Raw genomic sequence first — 19,970 nt, 5'->3', positions numbered from 1 at the left:
TAATTTAAAAAATTTAAATATAAATATAAAAGTGCTGAAATAATTTATTAGTGGATAGTTATAGTTGGTTACTTTTTATTCCTATGGAAATGTAAGATTCTCATCTTTTGACATGAGAATTTTTTTTTAAATTCTATGAGTAAATGATATTCCAAGGAATAAAATATACCTAGGAATATTTTGTTAAAACTTCAAACAAACATAGAAATATAAGGTTCCCAACCTCACATTCCTAGAAATCCTATTTGAATCCATCAAACAAACACTCCGCTTAGAAAAAATTTTAATCCATTTTTAACAATATTATTTTTTTAAATATTTATAAAATATTATTTTGAAATATGCGGAATGGTATTAATTTTAAATATTTCATTTAATTATCGTTGAACCATGACTTAATATTATTATTTAAAAATGTGAACACTCTCTTACCCTTGAATTTAGTTAGGTATCTTCAACCAATAAACTACTATAATTCATTGCCATGTCTCACTTGCTCTCAAAAAATATTTCTCTCGTTCTCTCAATAAAAGATTTAGTCATAGTGCTTTCAAGAAAGGTCTTTTGCAAGTGAAGCGTTTATGTAATTTTTAAAGGGTAGTATTGTAAATTCACCAAGGAAAATTTTGATCTTCATTGAGTAATGTAGCTAATTAGGAATTGTTTATTTGGGTTCGAAGCTAAACTCTTTAAAGCTTTAGTTTGGGGATTTAGTTACTAAGTTACTAGTTTAGTTCGACAGCTCAGCCGGTTCAAAAGATTTCATCGGTTCGAGATCAACCCAGTTTTAAAATCTCAAGTTGATTTGTGGTTATTCTTAATAAAACCTTAAATCGGTTCGTATGCTTGACATGATTTGAAAGGTTTCTAAGGTTTGACATAGGCCCGATATAAAATCTCATGGTTACCCTGTCTCGTTTTGTAAGATTAGCCAAGATTAAAAGGTCTCATTAGTTTGAGACAGGTCAGTATAAAATTTTGGTTCAGCTTGGGGACTAGCCACTTAAAGTTGCTATTTCGAAAGAAGACTCTTCGCCTCAATTTGTTGTTTAATAAAAACTAAACTATGAACAACAACAACAACTAAATTATGCTTAATAAAAACTACATTTGAAGACTGAAAAATTAAAAGTATCTATCAGCAGCCCGGAACAATATAGTCTATAACAGCAACATTGGCCTTTGAGTTGATAAAATTAACATCAACTTCAACATTAGTAACCGTATAAAACTCCAAAGTTAACAGTATCAAGCTCCAAAGTTTATTATTTTAGTATCAAATTGAAATAGGGTAAATTTAATATTAAAATAGAACGCGTAGGATCCATTAAAACCCAACCAATCTTAACGGGAGAATGAATCATGAAACGCGGGCGTAAAGACATATGAACACGATTCAACTGTGTTGGCGGCAACAATAATATAGGACGATGACAAACAAAGACTGTATTTCACTTCATATTCCTTTCTTCCATTTTCAATCATCGAAGTTTCACTCTGAAATCAATCTCGTCGATGCTCCGCGAAGTCGATTGTTGATCGCCGCCGCATCCTCACTCCATATTCTTCTCCTGATTCTCCGTTCCAAGATCTTCCCCCATATAGAAACAAATCACCTTACAAATACAAACTGGTTATATATATATATATATATATATATATATAGAATGACTTATTTATAATTAAAAGTGGTTATATTATATAATTAGAATTGGAAAGAAATCAAAATATATTAATATATATTATATTATTTATTAATAAGTTAAAATAATTATATTATATTATACTATTGGGAAGAAAACTGAAATAAAGTTTAACCCAAAATATTTTTTTTTTTGTTTTTTAAGCAAGTTTCATTAAAAAGAGAATAGAAATTCTCAAACCCGGTTACAAAAGAGATCCGATAAGACAAATCGGAAAAGAAAAATTACACACCAAATGAAACCTAAGAGATATAAAACAAAGGATTTTTACAAAACTCATAAAAGTTACAATTGGTATGTGTAATATTTCCTATTACAATTGGTATGTGTTATATTAGCATTAGATAAACATCCCAAAAGTTAGAATAAGGGATGCTTATAACCTGCTGCTAGACAACTTCTTTTTTTTAGAAAGCAAGAGATATCATTGATGCGAGAACAAAGGGTTCTCGAAACCTTTATAAAGAAAATCGAAAGCGCCGACAAAAAAGAGAGAAATTACAAACCAATTACAATTACGAGAGGAAGTATATAGGATCCATACAAAACTCGTAAAAAGAGTAATTGGGATAAGTAATTTTCCCACAAAACGACCACTTCCAAACCAATATCTTAATGTTCCAAACAATATTATTCACATTCCAAGGCTCCTTACGAAAGCACCAACCGTTCCTAACCGACCACAAAATCCAAGTTATAGCCATCCAAACCACATTCAATTTCCTACCATGCGCTTTCTTCCTATAAAAATAAGAGTGCCATTCCATAAAAGACGACAAACACTCCTCCTCTACATTATCTTCTTTACCCACCCAAGAAGCTATCTCTCTCCAAATATACTTTACCACCCAACAATCAAAAAAATAGTGATTTCTACTTTCCACACCATACTCACAAAATGTACATTTTAATTCATTCAAAGGAAAAGACATACCTCTCCTCTCCAAAAGATCTTTCATAGGTAGCCTATTATGAAGTAATCTCCACCCAAAAGCCTTTATCTTAAACGGAACTTCCATCTTCCACAAAATACCAAAAGCTTCCTCATGTCTATTTGAAGGACCAAACGGAATGCGTAAATTCTCATAAAAAGCATAAAAAGAAGCTACCGAAAAAACCTTTTCCGGATTTCCCCTCCACACAACTTCATCTTTTCCTTCCTTCCAACCATCAAACTCCGCCAAACACCCCCTCAAAGACAAGATATTCGTATCAAAACCGTTATTCCCCTCAATGGAACCGGAGATTCCAAAATCTCCCCATTGCCACACTCCATTAACCCATCCTCCCATAGCGGCTACCGACACATTTTTAAGACTAGAGGCAATAAATAAATTCGGAAATACCTCTTTTAGAGCTTTGTCATCCAACCACGGTGCTTCCCAAAAAGGCGAATTAAATCTGTCATGAACTATAAATCTACCATAGGCAACAATAAGATAAAGTTGTCCTATATATTATTTTAGGTTACATTTTTTACATGTAGGATAAAAGAGTGTTGTCAAAGACAATAATTATAGTAGTGTTGTGATATTTAAATAGCAAATTGCCAAATCAACCCTCTGGCTGTAATCAAAGTCCAATCTAATTTGTGTGGAAAATCCTCTTGACAATCTCCACCACTAGAGGCGGACTCTGGCTTTTTACATTTTTCATTGAAAATATACAAAATCTTGTTCAAGGTCTTGGACAAAGGTATAATATTTTTATTTACATTTGAAAATGGTATTTAAAATAAAAGTTTGCACTAATAATAGAATCTTGTTATTGATATTTTCATTTGCTAATTTTTTAAAGTTGTAAAAATATTTAATATAAGTTTACCGATCTTGCTTAAAAAAGGCTTGAAATGTAACTTAGAGGTCGTGATGTTGAGCAATGGATGCGCCATGTATTTCTCAACATCTAGACCTCTAAGTAGCATATCAAATCTTCTGCAAATATGATGAGTAAATATATATTGAAATTTTTGCAACTATAAGGAATGAACACATCAAATGTCAATAACAAAATTTCATTATTGCAAACTTTTATCTTTAGATAAGTTTAAATTTACAAACATGAACTAAAAAAAATCATTTGCACACATGTAAGATAAAACATTTTATCTTTGTCCTAAACCTTGAAGAAAATTTTGTATGTTTTCAATGGAAAAGGCAAAAAGCAACAGTCCCCTCTAGTGGACAATGTAAATATATAGGACTTTCTAGACAAAATAAATTGGGTTTTCATTACTAGCAAAAGTACTGATTTACAAATAAGTAGGACTTCTCAATTATAAGAAAAAATTAACACAACCTCCTAAAAAACCCATAAAAGAAAAACACTTAAAACTTGCCGAAGAAAACGCACAGCGTGGCAACGGCATAATAGAAAGCATGACAACAGCGTGGAAGAAAGACAAGGCACCACAACATTGATGACTGACTCATGGGAGGATTGTTTAGCCAAGTTCTGACAAGAATATTATATCAAACTAATAGAATCTAATTTTCAATGTACTTATAGTAGAGTGACACTACCGTCATCATTCAACCAAAAATGAAAAAGCCCAAGAGAGAGAACAGACTAACTGCATAAAGATAACCAAGACATTACTGCTTAAAGAGACAACAAACCTAAATTGCATATATTTTAGAAGTGACATTTGGAAAATTACATATCATATTCAAGGAGATGTGGATACTAAGTGCTTAGATGAAATGTTTATCACGTTCCTCACATAAGAGCCTAACAAAGGTGACCCTGATGAAAGTAATATCTGGATATCAATTCAGCAGCATATGTGACACTTGAATCCAAATCTGATCAGTCTAACATTCTTCTCTTCTCTATTTTTGTTCTTAATTAGAAAAGGGTAACTTATAGTGAAAAACACTTTGTTCTCTCTAAGTGAAAAATTCACCCTATGGTTTGAGACGGAACAACGATATTCAGAAAGTCTTGAAATGCATTAGAAGTCTTCAACCTTTCTTAGAGTTGTAAATACATTAAGATAATTTTATCCATTATATTTACAAAAGTCTTGAAATTCAACTTTGAAGTCCAATGTTTGAGCAATTGAAGAGGCAACCTCACAGGTCATGATTTTGAGAAATATTGGATGATATAACATCGCTTGCTAAATGATCTCAAATGATATTTGATTGTTCTAACTATTTTAGTGAATCACGTTAACATTTCCATAACATGTTTATAAAGTTAGGAATTATAAATAACATACAAATGAGGAATATTATATTTGTCAGTAGGAGAATACAACAGACAGAACAATATCGTTGGGAAACAACAAAAAGTATTCATATAATGGAAAATGCTTATTAGTAAGAAAATAAATAAACAAGAAATGAAAGAATAGATCTCAATCATCCATTATCACCACAACTCCCATGATCCCTATTAAAAAAGAAGTTAAATTTAAAATTAATTTAAAATTTACCACTAAAATAGTGACACATACTCATTCTTGCATTTTTTCTTCAAATTGTTTCGTACTAAATAGCACTACTCTCATATAATATGCTAGATTCCATAATGAACACCTCTTATTATTTGCCAAAGATATTATTTCGTGTGTCATATTGCTTCCTATGACAAACGTAATATTCATTACTTATGTGTTATTTATAAACCCTAACTTGATAGACAATATTATGGAAATCGATGTAATTCACTAAAGATTGATGGCTAAAATTATATTGATGGCTAAGTTGCATTTCAAGGCTTTTATAAACTTAATGGCTAAGTTGTAGATCAAAACATCTATAATAAAATTTTATTATTAGTGCAAACTTTAATCTTTAAATAAATTAACATTGCCCATCATTAACTAAAAAAATACACTTTGCACACATGTAAGATATAAACGTTTTACATTTATCCAAGATCTTGCAGTAAATTTTGTAGTTTTCTATTGAGAAATGCCAAAAGACAAAAATCCCTTTCTTATGATAGACATTATGAAGAGGACTTCCCACAAAATAGATCGAACTTTGATAATTAACCATATTATTGATTTGCTACGTGAATAATGGATAAGCAATATTAAACTATTCATTTTCCTTTTAATGGTTGTCCAAGAAACTATCCTTGGACACGATGCTACAAATCATTTTGCCATGTTATCTAAAGTTCAACACTTGTAAACTTCACTCTTCTAGATAAATATTAAAATGGTATGAATTTGATTTTGTAAGCTTGCTTATAAAAATGAAAATAACTCAATATTTTAACAATCAGACAGAACAATCCAGATTAATTTTAATAAAATAATCCAACTTAAAAAAAGAAGCATGAATATGAAAACTGACTTCCCACAAGTATATATGACCTGAGAAAGCTCCACCATTTAGATAAGTGCATTTGATTAGCAGCAAGAGGCTTAATTGGTTCAGCAAGAAAGCTCTTAATTTTAACTTGAGCCTAGGTCCTGGTATTGGATGTCGTCCTACTGTAACATCTCGCTTGTCTGTAACTTTTTTTATTGGAACATCAATCCCCTCCTTTGCTATAGAGGGTTGATTTGTCTATACTTGGGTGGAGTATCTCTTATACTCCTTTTTATTGGATTATCTATTATAAAAAAAACCTCTTGAGCCTTTAATGCATATGAAAACATCATCATTCTTCATCACTTATCATCTAACAAATTGCTAAATAACAATAATAAGTAAAAAATTTCAATGATATACACGAATGAACTATGGCTAAATACTTTCGCTTGTAAATTTTTTAAATTTCATTTGGGTAATTTTCATTTGATATTTGAAAATGTGTAATGGTTTTTTTTTATTAAAATAGTTTTTGACATATGAAGGATTAATTAATAGTTTTAATTTTAATTTAACTGTGATTTGGCTAAATATTATTGTTTTTAAAAAGATTTAAATTTTTTTAACCTTACTCAAATATATGAAATACATTTTTACAAAACATGGATTTTAAAAATATTTAAATTATTTTATGTAAAAAGGTGTTAATTAAAAAGAACTAACTAAATGTTACTTCCTCTATCCCAAACAAATGTCACATTTTTTAAATTATTTATTCATAAATAAGTGTTTCTTTTAGTTTTAATGCATTTTTTATTTTATATTCTAATTATATCCTTAATTAATATTTTTAATTTACAATTTCTCTAAACTTATATTAATGATAATGAAAATACATTGATTACTAATAAAAAAATTCGCTATTCTCTCTCATTCATTTTCACATTTTCTTAAGTGATTACTAAGACACTTACTTTAGGATGATTGTAGTACTGTTTTTTAAATAATATAACTTTTAAGTGTAATTTCTTTTTACAAAGTAGTAAGAGAATAAATTTGAAATTGAGGTGGGAAAATAGGTGTTTCTCGTATAAATCCGTCAATGAGTAGGCAGCGGACCGGGCTCGGAAGTTTCGGACCAAAAATGTCATCCAAATGTTTACCTTGGAAAGTAGTAAACTTCGCTGGTCTCTTTTTAAAAGTCACTTGCGAGATCGACCTGTGAATCTCAGAAAAACACTTGTATTTTCAAAGAGTTTTTTCTAGGTGTTAAGTGTCTTCTTTGTAAAATAATGTGTTCGACACGTCCTCGAATCTTCACGAAAAACAAAAACTTGTAAGGAAAACAAATAAGTTTGAATGAAAAAGACATGATATTAAAATTTGCAGAAAAATTAAGTGGTTCTTACATACATAGCTTTTGCTTGACTTATTTCGATCGTCGCTTGAGTACTCTAAGTGTTTAGCGTGTAGACGTTTGTAAAATTTTTGAACCTCTTAAAATTTTTACCAAGTTCTTTATTTATAGTGCATAAAATAAACTACTTTGTGGAGGTTTCTCGATCCACTTAGGACTCCATATTCGCTTCTTATAACTATCCTTTATAAGGCCCCATATGTTCTCCATTCATATGCTATTTTCCTCTAAAACTTCACACTTCGCGTGATATTACCGATTCGTTTGAATTTGTGGGTCTTTGCTTTCTTCTAGCTAGGGCCCTCGGCGCTTTTGAGCTTAACAAACTGTTTTGCCCCTTTGTATCCCAGTCGACTAGATGTAGTTTGACACAAAGAATGGATTGTTTAGACATAGATAATGGATTCTCTAAACTCACACAATTTTGCATAGTAGAAGTAAGCTACATTTATATGTACAAGTGATTGATTCCTCAATAAACTTTGATGCTACAAAATTATGCCAATTTCACTCAAAATGTAGCTACTGTCATTTTCAATCCAATATAACAGTAGATAATTATCAACTTGTGCCAAATGATATTAAAATCCCATAAAATTGCTTAGTAAATTCAAAGTCTCAATCCACGATTTCAATAGAAAAATAGATGAAATATTTACATGATAATTTATTACAAGATTACATCATAGGCAAATTTAGCTTGAGTTGGGACAGACCCATCCAAGTTACTACCACACATTTTTGATAAATTAACTAAACTATGAACAACAACAACTAAATTACGCTTAATAAAAACTACATTTGAAGACTGAAAATTAAAAGTATCTCTCAGCAGCCCTGAACAATAGAGTCTATAACAGCAACATTGGCCTTTAGCACAAACTTCAGCATAAGTAGCATAAGTTGCAGTATAAAACTCCAAAAGTTAACGGTATCAAGCTCCAAAGTTTATTATTTTAGTATCAAATTGAAATTGGGTAACTTTAATATTAAAACAGAACGCATAGAATCCATTAAAATTGATTAGATGAATAAATGGATTCATATGAGAAGAGATAAAATTGGAGAAGGAAGAGTGAATTCCGGGATGAAGAGAGAGAAATCATGTAAATTTTGAGGAAACTGACATTTTTAAGATTGTGAGTTAATCTCAATCTTACAAATTGATCTAATGGCTGTAATTTATTCTCATTTTCTCATATAAATATATCATTCTCATATATATATATATATTAATTTTGAATGACTTATTTGTGATAAAAGTCGTTATATTATATAATTGAAATTGGAACGAAAACAAAATTTTTTTTTTTGTGTAAGCAAGATATATTAATAGGGAGAACTATTACACGAAAAGACGGAAAAAACCGATAAAAAAAGTGAAAATTACAACCAATTAACATTACGAGATAAAAAGCAACGGATCCTTAATAAACTCGTAAAAAGAAAAATTTGGATAAGTAATTCTTCCGCAAAAAGACCACCTACAAACCATAGATGTAAAACAAAATATATTAATATATATCATATTATTTATTATTAAATTAAATTAATTAAATTACATTATACTATCCGGAAGGAAATTGAAATAAAGTTTAACACTAAAAATTTAGAAGAGTTAATTCTAATAGAAACAATAAATAAATGTATATTTTTGTTAGAACTATATTAATATTAGATAAACGTCCCTAAAGATAGAATAAGGGATGCTTAATTTTGGTAGACAAATTTTATTGTTAAAAAAATTGAATGTTAATTCTATTTTGAGAAATGACGTTCAACAAGCACAAGTGTCAGATGCTAAGTTACAAGAGGTGTTGGTTCAACCAGGGTTTACTCGAGCTACGGATGGAGTGATTATGTTTAATCAGAGGATTTGTGTTCCGGACGATGCGTTATTGAAAAGAAGGATTTTGGATGAAGCTCACAAGGGTGCTTTCACTATACATCCGGGTTCTTCAAAAATGTATCAAGATTTGAAAGGAGATTATTGGTGGTCCGGAATGAAGAGAGATGTCGCGGTGTACGTATCGGAGTGTGCGGTATGCCAACAAGTAAAGATTGAACATCAAAGACCAGGTGGATTGTTACAACCACTAGAGATTCCAATATGGAAGTGGGATAGTATTTCAATGGATTTTGCGGTTAGTTTACCTCGTACTCAAGGTGGATATGATTCTATTTGGGTGATTGTAGATCGGTTGACGAAATCTGCACATTTCTTAGCCGTGAAGACTACTTACAAGGCAAGTCATCTTGCACGGTTATTTATTTCAGAAATTGTGAAGTTACACGGTGTACCCTCTAGTATTGTGTCAGATAGAGATCCAAAGTTAACTTCGAGGTTTTGGAGAGCTTTTCAATAAGCGATGGGATCTAAATTATGTTTAAGCACGTCGAACCACCCTCAGACGGATGGTCAAACGGAACGAACGATATAAACCTTGGAAGATATGTTAAGAGCTTGTGTGCTTGAAAGTAGAGGAAATTGGAAGGAGCTTTTACCATTGATTGAATTTGCATATAATAACAGTTATCACGCGAGTATCGGTATGGCACCTTATGAGGCATTGTATGGGAGAAAATGTAGAACACCATTGTGTTGGTCAGAAGTTGGTGAGGATAGAATTTTGGGACCCGAAATTATTCAAGAGACCACGGACAAGATTAGAATGATTCGTGAGAAGGTTAAGCAAGCACAAGATCGTCAGAAGAGTTATGCGGATAATCGTAGGAGGCCTTTGGAGTTTATGGAAGGTGACCATGTATTCTTGAAGGTTACTCCGAGATTAAGGTTGAAGGGACCGTTTAAGTCGAGGAAGTTAAGTCCGAGATACGTGGGACCGTATGAGATTCTAGAAAGGATTGGTGAAGTAGCTTACCGTTTAGCCTTACCACCTTCTCTATCAGAAATGCATGATGTTTTTCACGTGTCTCAACTACGGAAGTTTATCCCCGATCCTCTTCAGCCGGTATTACCAGATGCAATTGAGGTAGAATCAGATTTGACTTTTGAACCATTACCGAGCCGCATCGTGGGATCAGAGACTAAAGTGTTACGAAACAAGGAGATTCCTCTTGTCAAGGTTCAGTGGGATGTGACACATCCGGGTGATGCTACATGGGAGCTTGAATCGGAAATGCGGGATGCTTACCCTCACCTTTTCAGGTAATTCTTAAATTCGAGGACGAATTTCTATTTAAGGGGGGAGGATGTAATACCCCGTATTAAATTAAATGCTCTAATGTTATTGGCTAACACCGAGGTTTTATTAATTGGTACATTAGAGATACTTTTGGACATTTGTGTTAGTAGTATAACTTAAGATATTTTCTTATATCTTTCTTCCTTGCTTTTCTTCTTCATTTTCCAAAAACAAGACAAAGTTAGAGAGAAGAGTAGAGAGAAGGAAGAGCAAGAGGAGCAAAGTGGAGAAGCTTGGATCTTCATCATTTCTCCGCCGAATCAACTCATCTTCGACATCAACGACTCATAATCGAGGTGGGTTCTAGTTAGAAACTTATAGTTTGTTTATGGATGAGAATCTTAGTTTGGATTGGGGTTTTATGGAAATCTAGGTTTTGGACCAAATTCATCAATGTTCATGAATAAGTGCTTATAATCCATAAATATATCATCTATAGGTTGTATCTATGCTTTAATATGATTTGGAACAGGTTAGGATGGTTTTAGATGGTTTTGAACCATGGGTTTTGTGTGTGAAGCAGAGCTGAGAACTCAGTTCTCGCGCGCTTTGCGGCGCGAACGAGGCTGCGCGGCGCGAACCATGCAGGTTTTTAGAGGTTTTGATTCTGCCTTCAGTACGCGGCGCGTACAGGGGTTCGCGGCGCAAACACATTGGGAATCCTTGAGAGACTTGCCACTGCCAGAGGTTGGCGGCGCAAACATCCGTTAGCGGCGCGAACATTGTTGAAGATTATGAGGGTTGGCTACTGCCAGAGGGTTCGTGGCGCGACCTAGCTGTTGCGCGGCGCTAACTGAAGCTTTCTTAGCCAATTCTTCAGTTTAATGAGATAATTGTTTCGATCGTAACTTTTGAACCGTAACTCTGTTTTAATCGCCGTTCGAAGCAGTAGTAGGCTAGAAGTGTGTACTTTCTAGTAGGGTAGGTTTTGGGAACAAAAGGAGAATTATTTAATCGAGAGTCGGGAATTTGCTTGATTTCTTGGGTTGGTTATCGTTCGGAATCATGTGAACGCTATACTTTTGGTATGATGCTTGTGTACTCTATAATTGTGATAAATTACCTTTGTTTTATATATATATATATATATATTATATCAAAGAGGGTTGAATAACTTCATTTTATATGAATAACGGATAAGTGAGGGAACTAGGATTTGTTAGGTATATGTAACTTAACAAGGAAAACCTAGGATGAGACATTATATGGAACATACGTGTACTCGAAATTTCTGAGGAAAGGCTAACAGGCCTAGTGGTTTGCGTGAGCGATCACCATTGTATGATGTATTAATCGGAACCATTGTATTTCTTTATTTCTTTATTTTTCTTTTGAATGCTAACAGGCATTCTTCGTGCTGAGAGGCACTGTGCAGAGAGGCACTAATAATCTTGGCAGGTTTGATTCCCGCTTTTGTGTACGAATGGAACCTACGGGTAGAGACTTGTGATGGTGTACGGGCCATGTGAAGTGACGATTCATGGGGAAAGGCTCATGAATCCGAATCCATTTCGTATGTCAAGATTTTCCAAAGGATCCATGACTCGTGCCACCTCCTAGACGTAGAAGGGGACGGGAATATAGGGATGCCTTGGTATTGGTTTCCGATTAGTAATCTTGTGTTGAGTTGTTGAACTCTAAGTATGATTCTATATAATGTTAGTGTGAGAACTCAAGGTCTAGTTCTTTTATGACTTGAGACTTATAGGTTAGAACCTTGTAAAGCCGAGAGGATCCATAGGATAGGGAACTCACTGAGATTTTGTATCTCACCCCATTATATATTGATTTCAGGTACTACAGGTTCCGCGAAGGGTAAGGAGAAAGCAGTTTGATTTCCTTATTCCTTATGCTTATTTTGGACATGGCGAAGCTTCCGTTGTGGATTTTCTTTTGTGATCATTGTTGATCTAGTTCTTAGTATTTTGTTTTGAACATCTTGTATGTATTATGCCGTTGTTAGGACTTTGTATTTAGGTCATTAATATGTATAATGTGTTGACTAGGAACTTATAAGTATTTTCAGTACCAAATACTTGGATTCATGTATATGTATATGCTTTGATGTATGTATTTATACATGGGTGTTACAACGACGGCCAAAGAAGCATGGGACAAGCTTCAAACTTACAACAAAGGGTGGTCACTATGCATCCGAGTGTAGATTCTCGAAGAAGGTTAAATGAAAGCTAACTTTGTAGAAGAAAAGGGTGGAGAAGAAGAAACTTTGCTACTCGCATGTCAAAACCAAGTTGAAGAGAAAAGAAACAAGTGCTACCTCGACACTGGTGCAAGTAACCACATGTGCGGCGATCGAAGCATGTTTGTAGAGATCAATGAAGCGGCAACTGGCGATGTCTCATTTGGAGATAACTCGAAGATACCGGTCAAAGGCAAAGGTAAAGTTCTCATACGCTTGAAGAATGGTAGTCATCAATTCATATCCAATGTCTACTATGTGCCTAACATGAAGAATAATATTTTGAGCTTGGGATAATTATTAGAGAAAGGCTATGTCATCCACTTGAAAGAACATAGTCTTTTCTTAAGAGATTGTTGACATAACTTGATTGCTAAGGTGCCTATGTCAAAGAATAGAATGCTCCTTTTGAACATTCAAAATGATGTGGCAAAGTGTCTCAAGGCTTGCTATACTGATTCATCATGGCTATGGCATCTACGATTTGGGCATCTCAACTTCGATGGTCTAGAACATTTGGCAAAGAAGGAGATGGTGAGAGGCTTTCCTAGCATCAACCACCCAGACCAACTCTGCAAAGGATGTCTAATTGGGAAGCAATTCCGAAAAATATTTCCAAAAGAATCAACATCAAGAGCGACAAAGTTGCTAGAGCTCATACAGACCGATGTTTGTGGACCAATCAAACCTAACTCTTTTGGTAAGAGTAAGTACTTTCTCCTCTTTATTGATGATTATTCTAGAAAAACATGGGTTTACTTCTTAAAGGAGAAGTCAGAAGTGTTTTAAAACTTTAAGAAGTTCAAAGCCCTTGTGGAGAAAGAAAGTGGTCTTTCCATTAAGGCCATGAGATCTGATCGAGGAGGAGAGTTCACTTCAAATGAGTTCAACAAATATTGTGAAGACCATGGAATCCGTCGTCCACTGACTGTCGAGATCGCCACAAAAAAATGGAGTTGCAGAAAGAAAGAACCGAACCATACTTAACATGGTGCGAAGCATGCTCAAGAGCAAGAAGATGCCGAAGGAGTTTTGGGCTGAAGCAGTGGCATGTGCGGTATACTTGACAAATCGCTCCCCAACAAGAAGTGTGCATGAGAAGACACCACAAGAAGCATGGAGTGGAAGGAAGCCAAGGATCTCTCACCTCAAAGTGTTTGGAAGTATTGCCTATACCCATGTTCCAGACGAAAGAAGAACAAAGCTCGATGATAAAAGTGAGAAATATGTGTTCGTAGGTTACGACTCAAGTTCCAAAGGATACAAGCTTTATAATCCAAATAGTGGAAAGATCGTCATAAGCCACGACGTGGAGTTCGATGAAGAAGATTGTTGGGATTGGAGTGTTCAAGAAGAAAGGTATGATTTTCGTCCTTACTTTGAAGAAGAAATTGAACAACCAATGAAAGAGGAACATCTTACACCATCGACCTCACCGACACTAAGGTTGGAAGAAACAAGCTCAAGTGAGAGGACACCATGACTAAGGAGCATTGAAGAGCTTTATGAGGTAACCGAAAACCTAAACGACATTAACCTCTTTTGTCTTTTTGGTGATCGTGAGCCTCTAAGCTACCAAGAAGCGGCGGAAAACATAAAGTGGAGAGACGCCATGAACGAAGAAATCAAGTCAATCACGAAGAATGATACGTGGGAACTTACTACACTTCCACAAGGACACAAAGCAGTCAGAGTAAGATGGGTGTACAAGGCGAAGAAGAATGCAAAAGGAGAAGTGGAGAGATATAAAGCAAGATTGGTGGCGAAAGGATATAGTCAAAGACAAGGAATTGAATATGACGAGCAACCATTGGGTTATGAAGTAAAAGGGCAAGAAGAAAAAGTCTTGAAGTTGAAGAAGGCATTGTACGGTCTTAAGCAAGCACCAAGAGCTTGGAATGTTCGAATCGACAAGTACTTTCAAGGCAAGAACTTCATCAAGTATCCATATGAGCATGCACTTTATATCAAAGCGCAAAGTGGAGATATTTTGATTGTATGCTTGTATGTAGATGACTTGATTTTCATAGGGAACAATCCAAGCATGTTTGAAGAGTTCAAGAAAGACATGTCAAATAAATTTGAGATGACAGATATGGGGCTCATGGCGTATTATCTTGGCATCGAAGTAAAGCAAGGAGACAAATGAATTTTCATCACCCTAGAAGGTTATGCCAAAGAAGTACTTAAGAAATTCAAGATGGATGACACCAATCCAGTTGGCACCCCGATGGAATGTAGAAGCAAGTTGAGCAAGCATGAAAATGGAGAGATTATGGATCCAACCCTTTACAAAAGTTTGGTTGGAAGTTTACGTTACTTGACATGTACAAGGCCAGATATTCTCTATGCCGTAGGAGTCGTAAGTCGCTACATGGAAGCTCCAACAACAACTTACTTTAAGGCGGCAAAGAGAATTCTTCGATACATCAAAGATACAACAAACTTTGGCTTGCACTATTACTCTTCTAACAATTATGAGATTGTTAGCTATAGTGATAGCGATTGGAGCGGAGACTTGGATGATAGAAAGAGCACTACTGGTTTTGTGTTCTTCATGGGAGATACTGCTTTCACTTGGATGTCAAAGAAGCAACCTATAGTCACACTATTAGCTTGTGAAGTCGAGTATGTCGCCGCCACATCATGTGTTTGTCATGCAGTTTGGCTAAGGAACTTGTTGAAGGAGTTAAAGATGCCACAAAAGGATCCTATGGAAATATGTGTTGACAATAAATCAACACTTGCTTTAGCAAAGAATCCCGTCTTTCATGAAAGAAGTAAGCATATCGACACACGTTACCACTTCATAAGAGAATGCATTGAGAAAAAGGAGGTGAAGTTGAAGTATGTGATGTCTCAAGATCAAGCTGCCGACATTTTCACCAAGCCACTCAAGTTGGAAACTTTCGTGAAGCTAAGGAGTATGCTCGGAGTCACAAATCAAGTTTAAGGGGGGATGTTGGAATATAAACTTGATTTGGGCCTAAATTAATTATTTGGTTCATTGGGCTTAGTTATTTTGGGCTTAAGTAATTATGGGTCATGTTTCTAGAGAATTGTTTGGAGTGTCTAGATATTTCTTATGGTTGTAATATTCTTTAGAATACTCTTTGGATATCTAGAGTTGAGAACTCTCTAGAATTAGTGTGTCTAGAGCTCTCCTTAGAGTAGTATAAATAGAGATGTAATCCTACACATTTGTATCAAGCAAAATACAAAGTCTTCTCTTCCTTAAAGAATTCTCCTACCTATCAAGTTTCTATTCAAGCCTCCAATATTTCTAAACACTTACCCTACACACAAAAACAACCTTAATTCCAACACAGATAATATTACAGACAGAAAGCAAAAGTCGTATAGTGATCTATAAAAAAAAGTAACAATGCAAATGAAGGGAATTGAATTGTTCTTCAAATGAATATCAGTCATTTACAAAGGTACTGAAGCAAAAAAGCCACATTTCATCGTAGGTTACATGGAAATTCAAAAGCAGCTGATCCTAAAAAATAGGACACTCGTAAGACTAGGGCTTTATTAATAACGTGATTAGGTAATTCCAAATATATCTTAATGTATTAATTTTAATAAAGTAATCCAATTTGAAAAAGGAAACATGATTGTGAAAACTGACCTCCCACAACCACGAGTATATATAAGATGGCTTGTAAAATTTTTGAAATTTTATTTGTGTAATTTTCATTTGATATTTGAAAATGTGTAATGGTTTTTTATTAAAATATGTAGGGTTAATTATTTATTTAAATTTGCATTTAAGTGTGGTTTGGCTAAATATTATTGTTTTTAAAAAATTTAAACTTTTTATTTCCATTAAACAATCTGAAATGCATTTTTATCAAACATTATTTTTAAAAATATTTGGTTTTTTTTTTATGTAAAAAGGTGTTAATGCAAAAAACTATATTTAAACCCTGACTAAATTGTACTCCTAAGTCCCAAGACAAATGTCACATTTTTTAAAATTATTTGCCCCAAAATAAATGTCAATTTTATTTTTTAATACCTTTTTAGTTTTATATTCTAATTATATCCTAATTAATACTTTCAATCTATATTTCTCTCACCTTACATTAATAATAAAGAAAATACACCAATAGCCAATAAAAATAATTTGGCAAATTTATTACTCTCATTCATTTCTTAACATGTATGAAAGTATTTACTAACACACTTACTTTGAGACCATTGTAGTACTATTTTTTGATTTGCAAGAAAAAATTCTTCATTAAATTGATTTGCAATCTTTTGATTTTATAAATCTTCACACATAAGATTTGTTCTCTTTAATTCTTGGTGAGTGATCTTTTGTGAAAGTTTTCCATATTTAAAAAAACTCATAAAACAATTAAACAAGATTGAATAAGAATTGAAATAAATCTTCAAAAGGTGTGAGATTCATTCAACACATACAGGCTTCTATGCTACGTAGAATGTCTCAAAATTTGTGAAACATCTTTCTTTTGCTTCCTGGTTTGAGTTCATAGAGACAAAATGTCTCACATAATGTCATGACATCTTGCTCCAAATTTTATCTATTAAAATGATGTTAATCCGATAATAACACCTTATGTTGAGCTGTTGAAAAACACAAGGTTTATCGGATAAACTTAGGTTTTAGAAAATTATTAATCTATATTTCTTAAGTAATGTGTTCGATGTCAATGTGGGAGAGTGGTTTATGAATTCCGCAATGTGTTTTCTTGGTTGTAAAAGAGGAGTAGTCCCTTTCTCGTTTTTGGGGATTGTGGTGGGTGCGAATCCTAGAAGTAGAAAAGTTTGGGAGAAGGTGATCAATAACATCAAAGGTAGGCTCTCCACGTAGAAAGGTAAGATCGTCTCTATAGGCGGTAGAGTGACCCTCATAAACGCGGTGCTTAATGCGATTCCTACTTTTACGTTCTCTTTCTATAAGGCGCCCGTAAAGGTCATTAAGGAATTGAGAATTCTCATTAGCAATTTTCTTTGGTGCGGAGATGTTAATAGAAGATGTATTCATTGGGTCAATTGGGAAACTGTTTGCAAGTCTAGAGACAAAGGTGGTTTGGGAATTAGAGACGTGGGCGAAATAAACAAGGTGTTTCTTCTCAAGTGGAAGTGGAGGATTTTAACGGAAGACAACGCTATTTGGAAGTGAGATACAAAGACCCGAAGCTCAAAGTGCAGGTGCTTATTGGGGAAGTTTTCAATGCGAAAGATTCCGTTTGGTGGCGGGACGTTTTACTAAATGATGTTAATGAGGATTCTGAAGAAGGAGGTTTTTCGAGTCTTGTCCGTGGTTTGTTCAACAAAGGAAATCATATCTTATTTTGGTACAGTTCTTGGTGTGGTGATCAATCCTTTCGCTTGAGGTTTCCGGATTTATTTGATTTGTCGTCTAACAAACTGTGCTCCATTTCTGAGGCTTTTTCGTGGTCTGATGGTTCGGTTTGCTGGCAGAACCAGTGTTTCATGGGGGCTGCTGACTTTGGTCCAGTTATTCTGTCCAGCAATGTCGTTTTGGATCAATGGGATACTCTTGGTGTTCTGCTGGCTTCGGCCTGTACTGGTTCGGGTGCTAGCAGCAGCGGTGCGGTTGTAAATAGCAGCAGTGCAGATCCTATGGCCCCTAACATCAGCGTAGCAGACTCCTTTATTTGGACTCCGAACAGCAGCGGCGTTTTCACAGTGGCTAGCATAGCCGCGGATCTTTCTAGGGAGAAGACTAGTGCTTGGCAGGCTGCGACGATAGGTATGTTGAATGATATGTGGAAACTTTTAATTCCTCCAAAGATTCAGATTTTTGCTTAGAGGCTTTTGATTGCTAGACTTCCGTTAAAGGATTTGTTGCAAACAAGGGGGTCGCCCTTACCTCTTCCAATCCGTTGTGTGTGTTTTGCGGGAACCATCCGGAAATGTTGGTTCACTTGTTCTTTTTTTTGCAACGTTTCCAAGACGATGTGGAGTAGGATCTATTCGTGGTTAGAAGTTGAGACCGTTCTCTCGCTGGAGGAGTTCATGGATTTTGGAACTATTCAAACTAAGGTGAAATCTCTAATTGATAGGAGGAGGATTAACACTATATGGATCGCTACTTCTTGGAGTCTTTGGCGAATGCGCAATGCTATCATTTTCGAGCAAAGCCAATATAGTTTTGATGTAGTGTCTTATAATGTCATGTTCTATTCTTGGAGTTGGTTGGCTAGTAAGGATATGTTTTCTTCTTCCTCTAGTTTTTTTGATTGGTACATGACACCGCTAGGTTGCTTCAAATCTTTGTAATCTTGTTGTGAGGGTTGCACCCCTAGTGCGATTTCTTAATACAATTGCTTATTGAAAAAAAAAATACTCATTTTATGAGTTGTTATTTATAATTTAGATGTGTTTCAAATGGACAATTAAAACTTTTGTCTAAATGATAACTAAATAAAAGAAATATATAAAAAAAACTCCAGGCTTTCAATTGACATAATAATAATAATTATATCATGACAAAGTTAAATAAATTAAAAAAAAAAAAAAAACTCATTTTTCAATTAATATCATGACAAAATCAAATAATTTTTTTACAATCTCATTAATAAAAATTAAGTTAATATTGAAACTAGCATTTTCAATCCTTTATTCACGAGATAACTAAAGTTTAATAAAATATACATAACTTTTATACAATAATTAAAAGTTTTATTTTATAATAATTACAAAATAATTTTTAATTTTATTTTACACTAAAAATAAATATATACATTTAACATTTTAAAATCAAATATCTAAATCAAAGATAAGTACCAAAAGGACAAGTGAATCAAAACAAAATAAAATAAAAAAAAACCACTTTATACTTATTTAAATTTGCAAAACTAAATTACAAATGTCACCCTGAATTTATAAATATGTATTTTTCTTTAAAATAAAATGTGTCTTTAGTGATTAATTCATATATATGCATTGTCACGATTATAATTTACTATACATTATTGTAATATAAATTTTGTATTCATTTATTGTGAAAATAAATTCTTAAAATATTTAAAATTTAATAAAAAAATAAATTAGTTAATTTACAACCGCGCATCACACGGGTTTTAGTCTAGTTGTTTTATATGAATACTACATCATTTGAAATCCTTGAAAAGAAATTCCAAAATTACACAATTATGTGGAACCACCTTTTAA

The 19,970-nt window shown here is 33.7% G+C and overlaps 2 protein-coding genes across 2 annotated transcripts; one reads left to right on the top strand and one right to left on the bottom strand.

The window, feature by feature from the left end:
• Positions 1-2,218: 2,218 nt before the first annotated feature.
• Positions 2,219-2,995, bottom strand: LOC131598178 (uncharacterized). The gene has a single exon (XM_058870804.1). It carries the CDS (start codon positions 2,993-2,995, stop codon positions 2,219-2,221), a length of 777 nt encoding a protein of 258 aa, XP_058726787.1.
• Positions 2,996-18,752: 15,757 nt separating this feature from the next.
• On the top strand, positions 18,753-19,076 carry LOC131598177 (uncharacterized). Its single transcript, XM_058870803.1, has one exon. It carries the CDS (start codon positions 18,753-18,755, stop codon positions 19,074-19,076), a length of 324 nt encoding a protein of 107 aa, XP_058726786.1.
• The last annotated feature ends 894 nt before the right edge of the window (positions 19,077-19,970 follow it).

The sequence above is a fragment of the Vicia villosa genome, linkage group LG4 (assembly GCF_029867415.1).
Source record: "Vicia villosa cultivar HV-30 ecotype Madison, WI linkage group LG4, Vvil1.0, whole genome shotgun sequence".
NCBI lineage: Eukaryota > Viridiplantae > Streptophyta > Magnoliopsida > Fabales > Fabaceae > Vicia > Vicia villosa.
This window is presented reverse-complemented; position numbering and strand designations above follow the sequence as displayed.

What these genes read in the sequence shown, in the direction of transcription:
- LOC131598178 (XM_058870804.1), bottom strand. Translation starts at nt 2,995, where the DNA reads ATGGGAGGATGGGTTAATGGAGTGTGGCAATGGGGAGATTTTGGAATC.
- LOC131598177 (XM_058870803.1), top strand. Translation starts at nt 18,753, where the DNA reads ATGTGGAGTAGGATCTATTCGTGGTTAGAAGTTGAGACCGTTCTCTCG.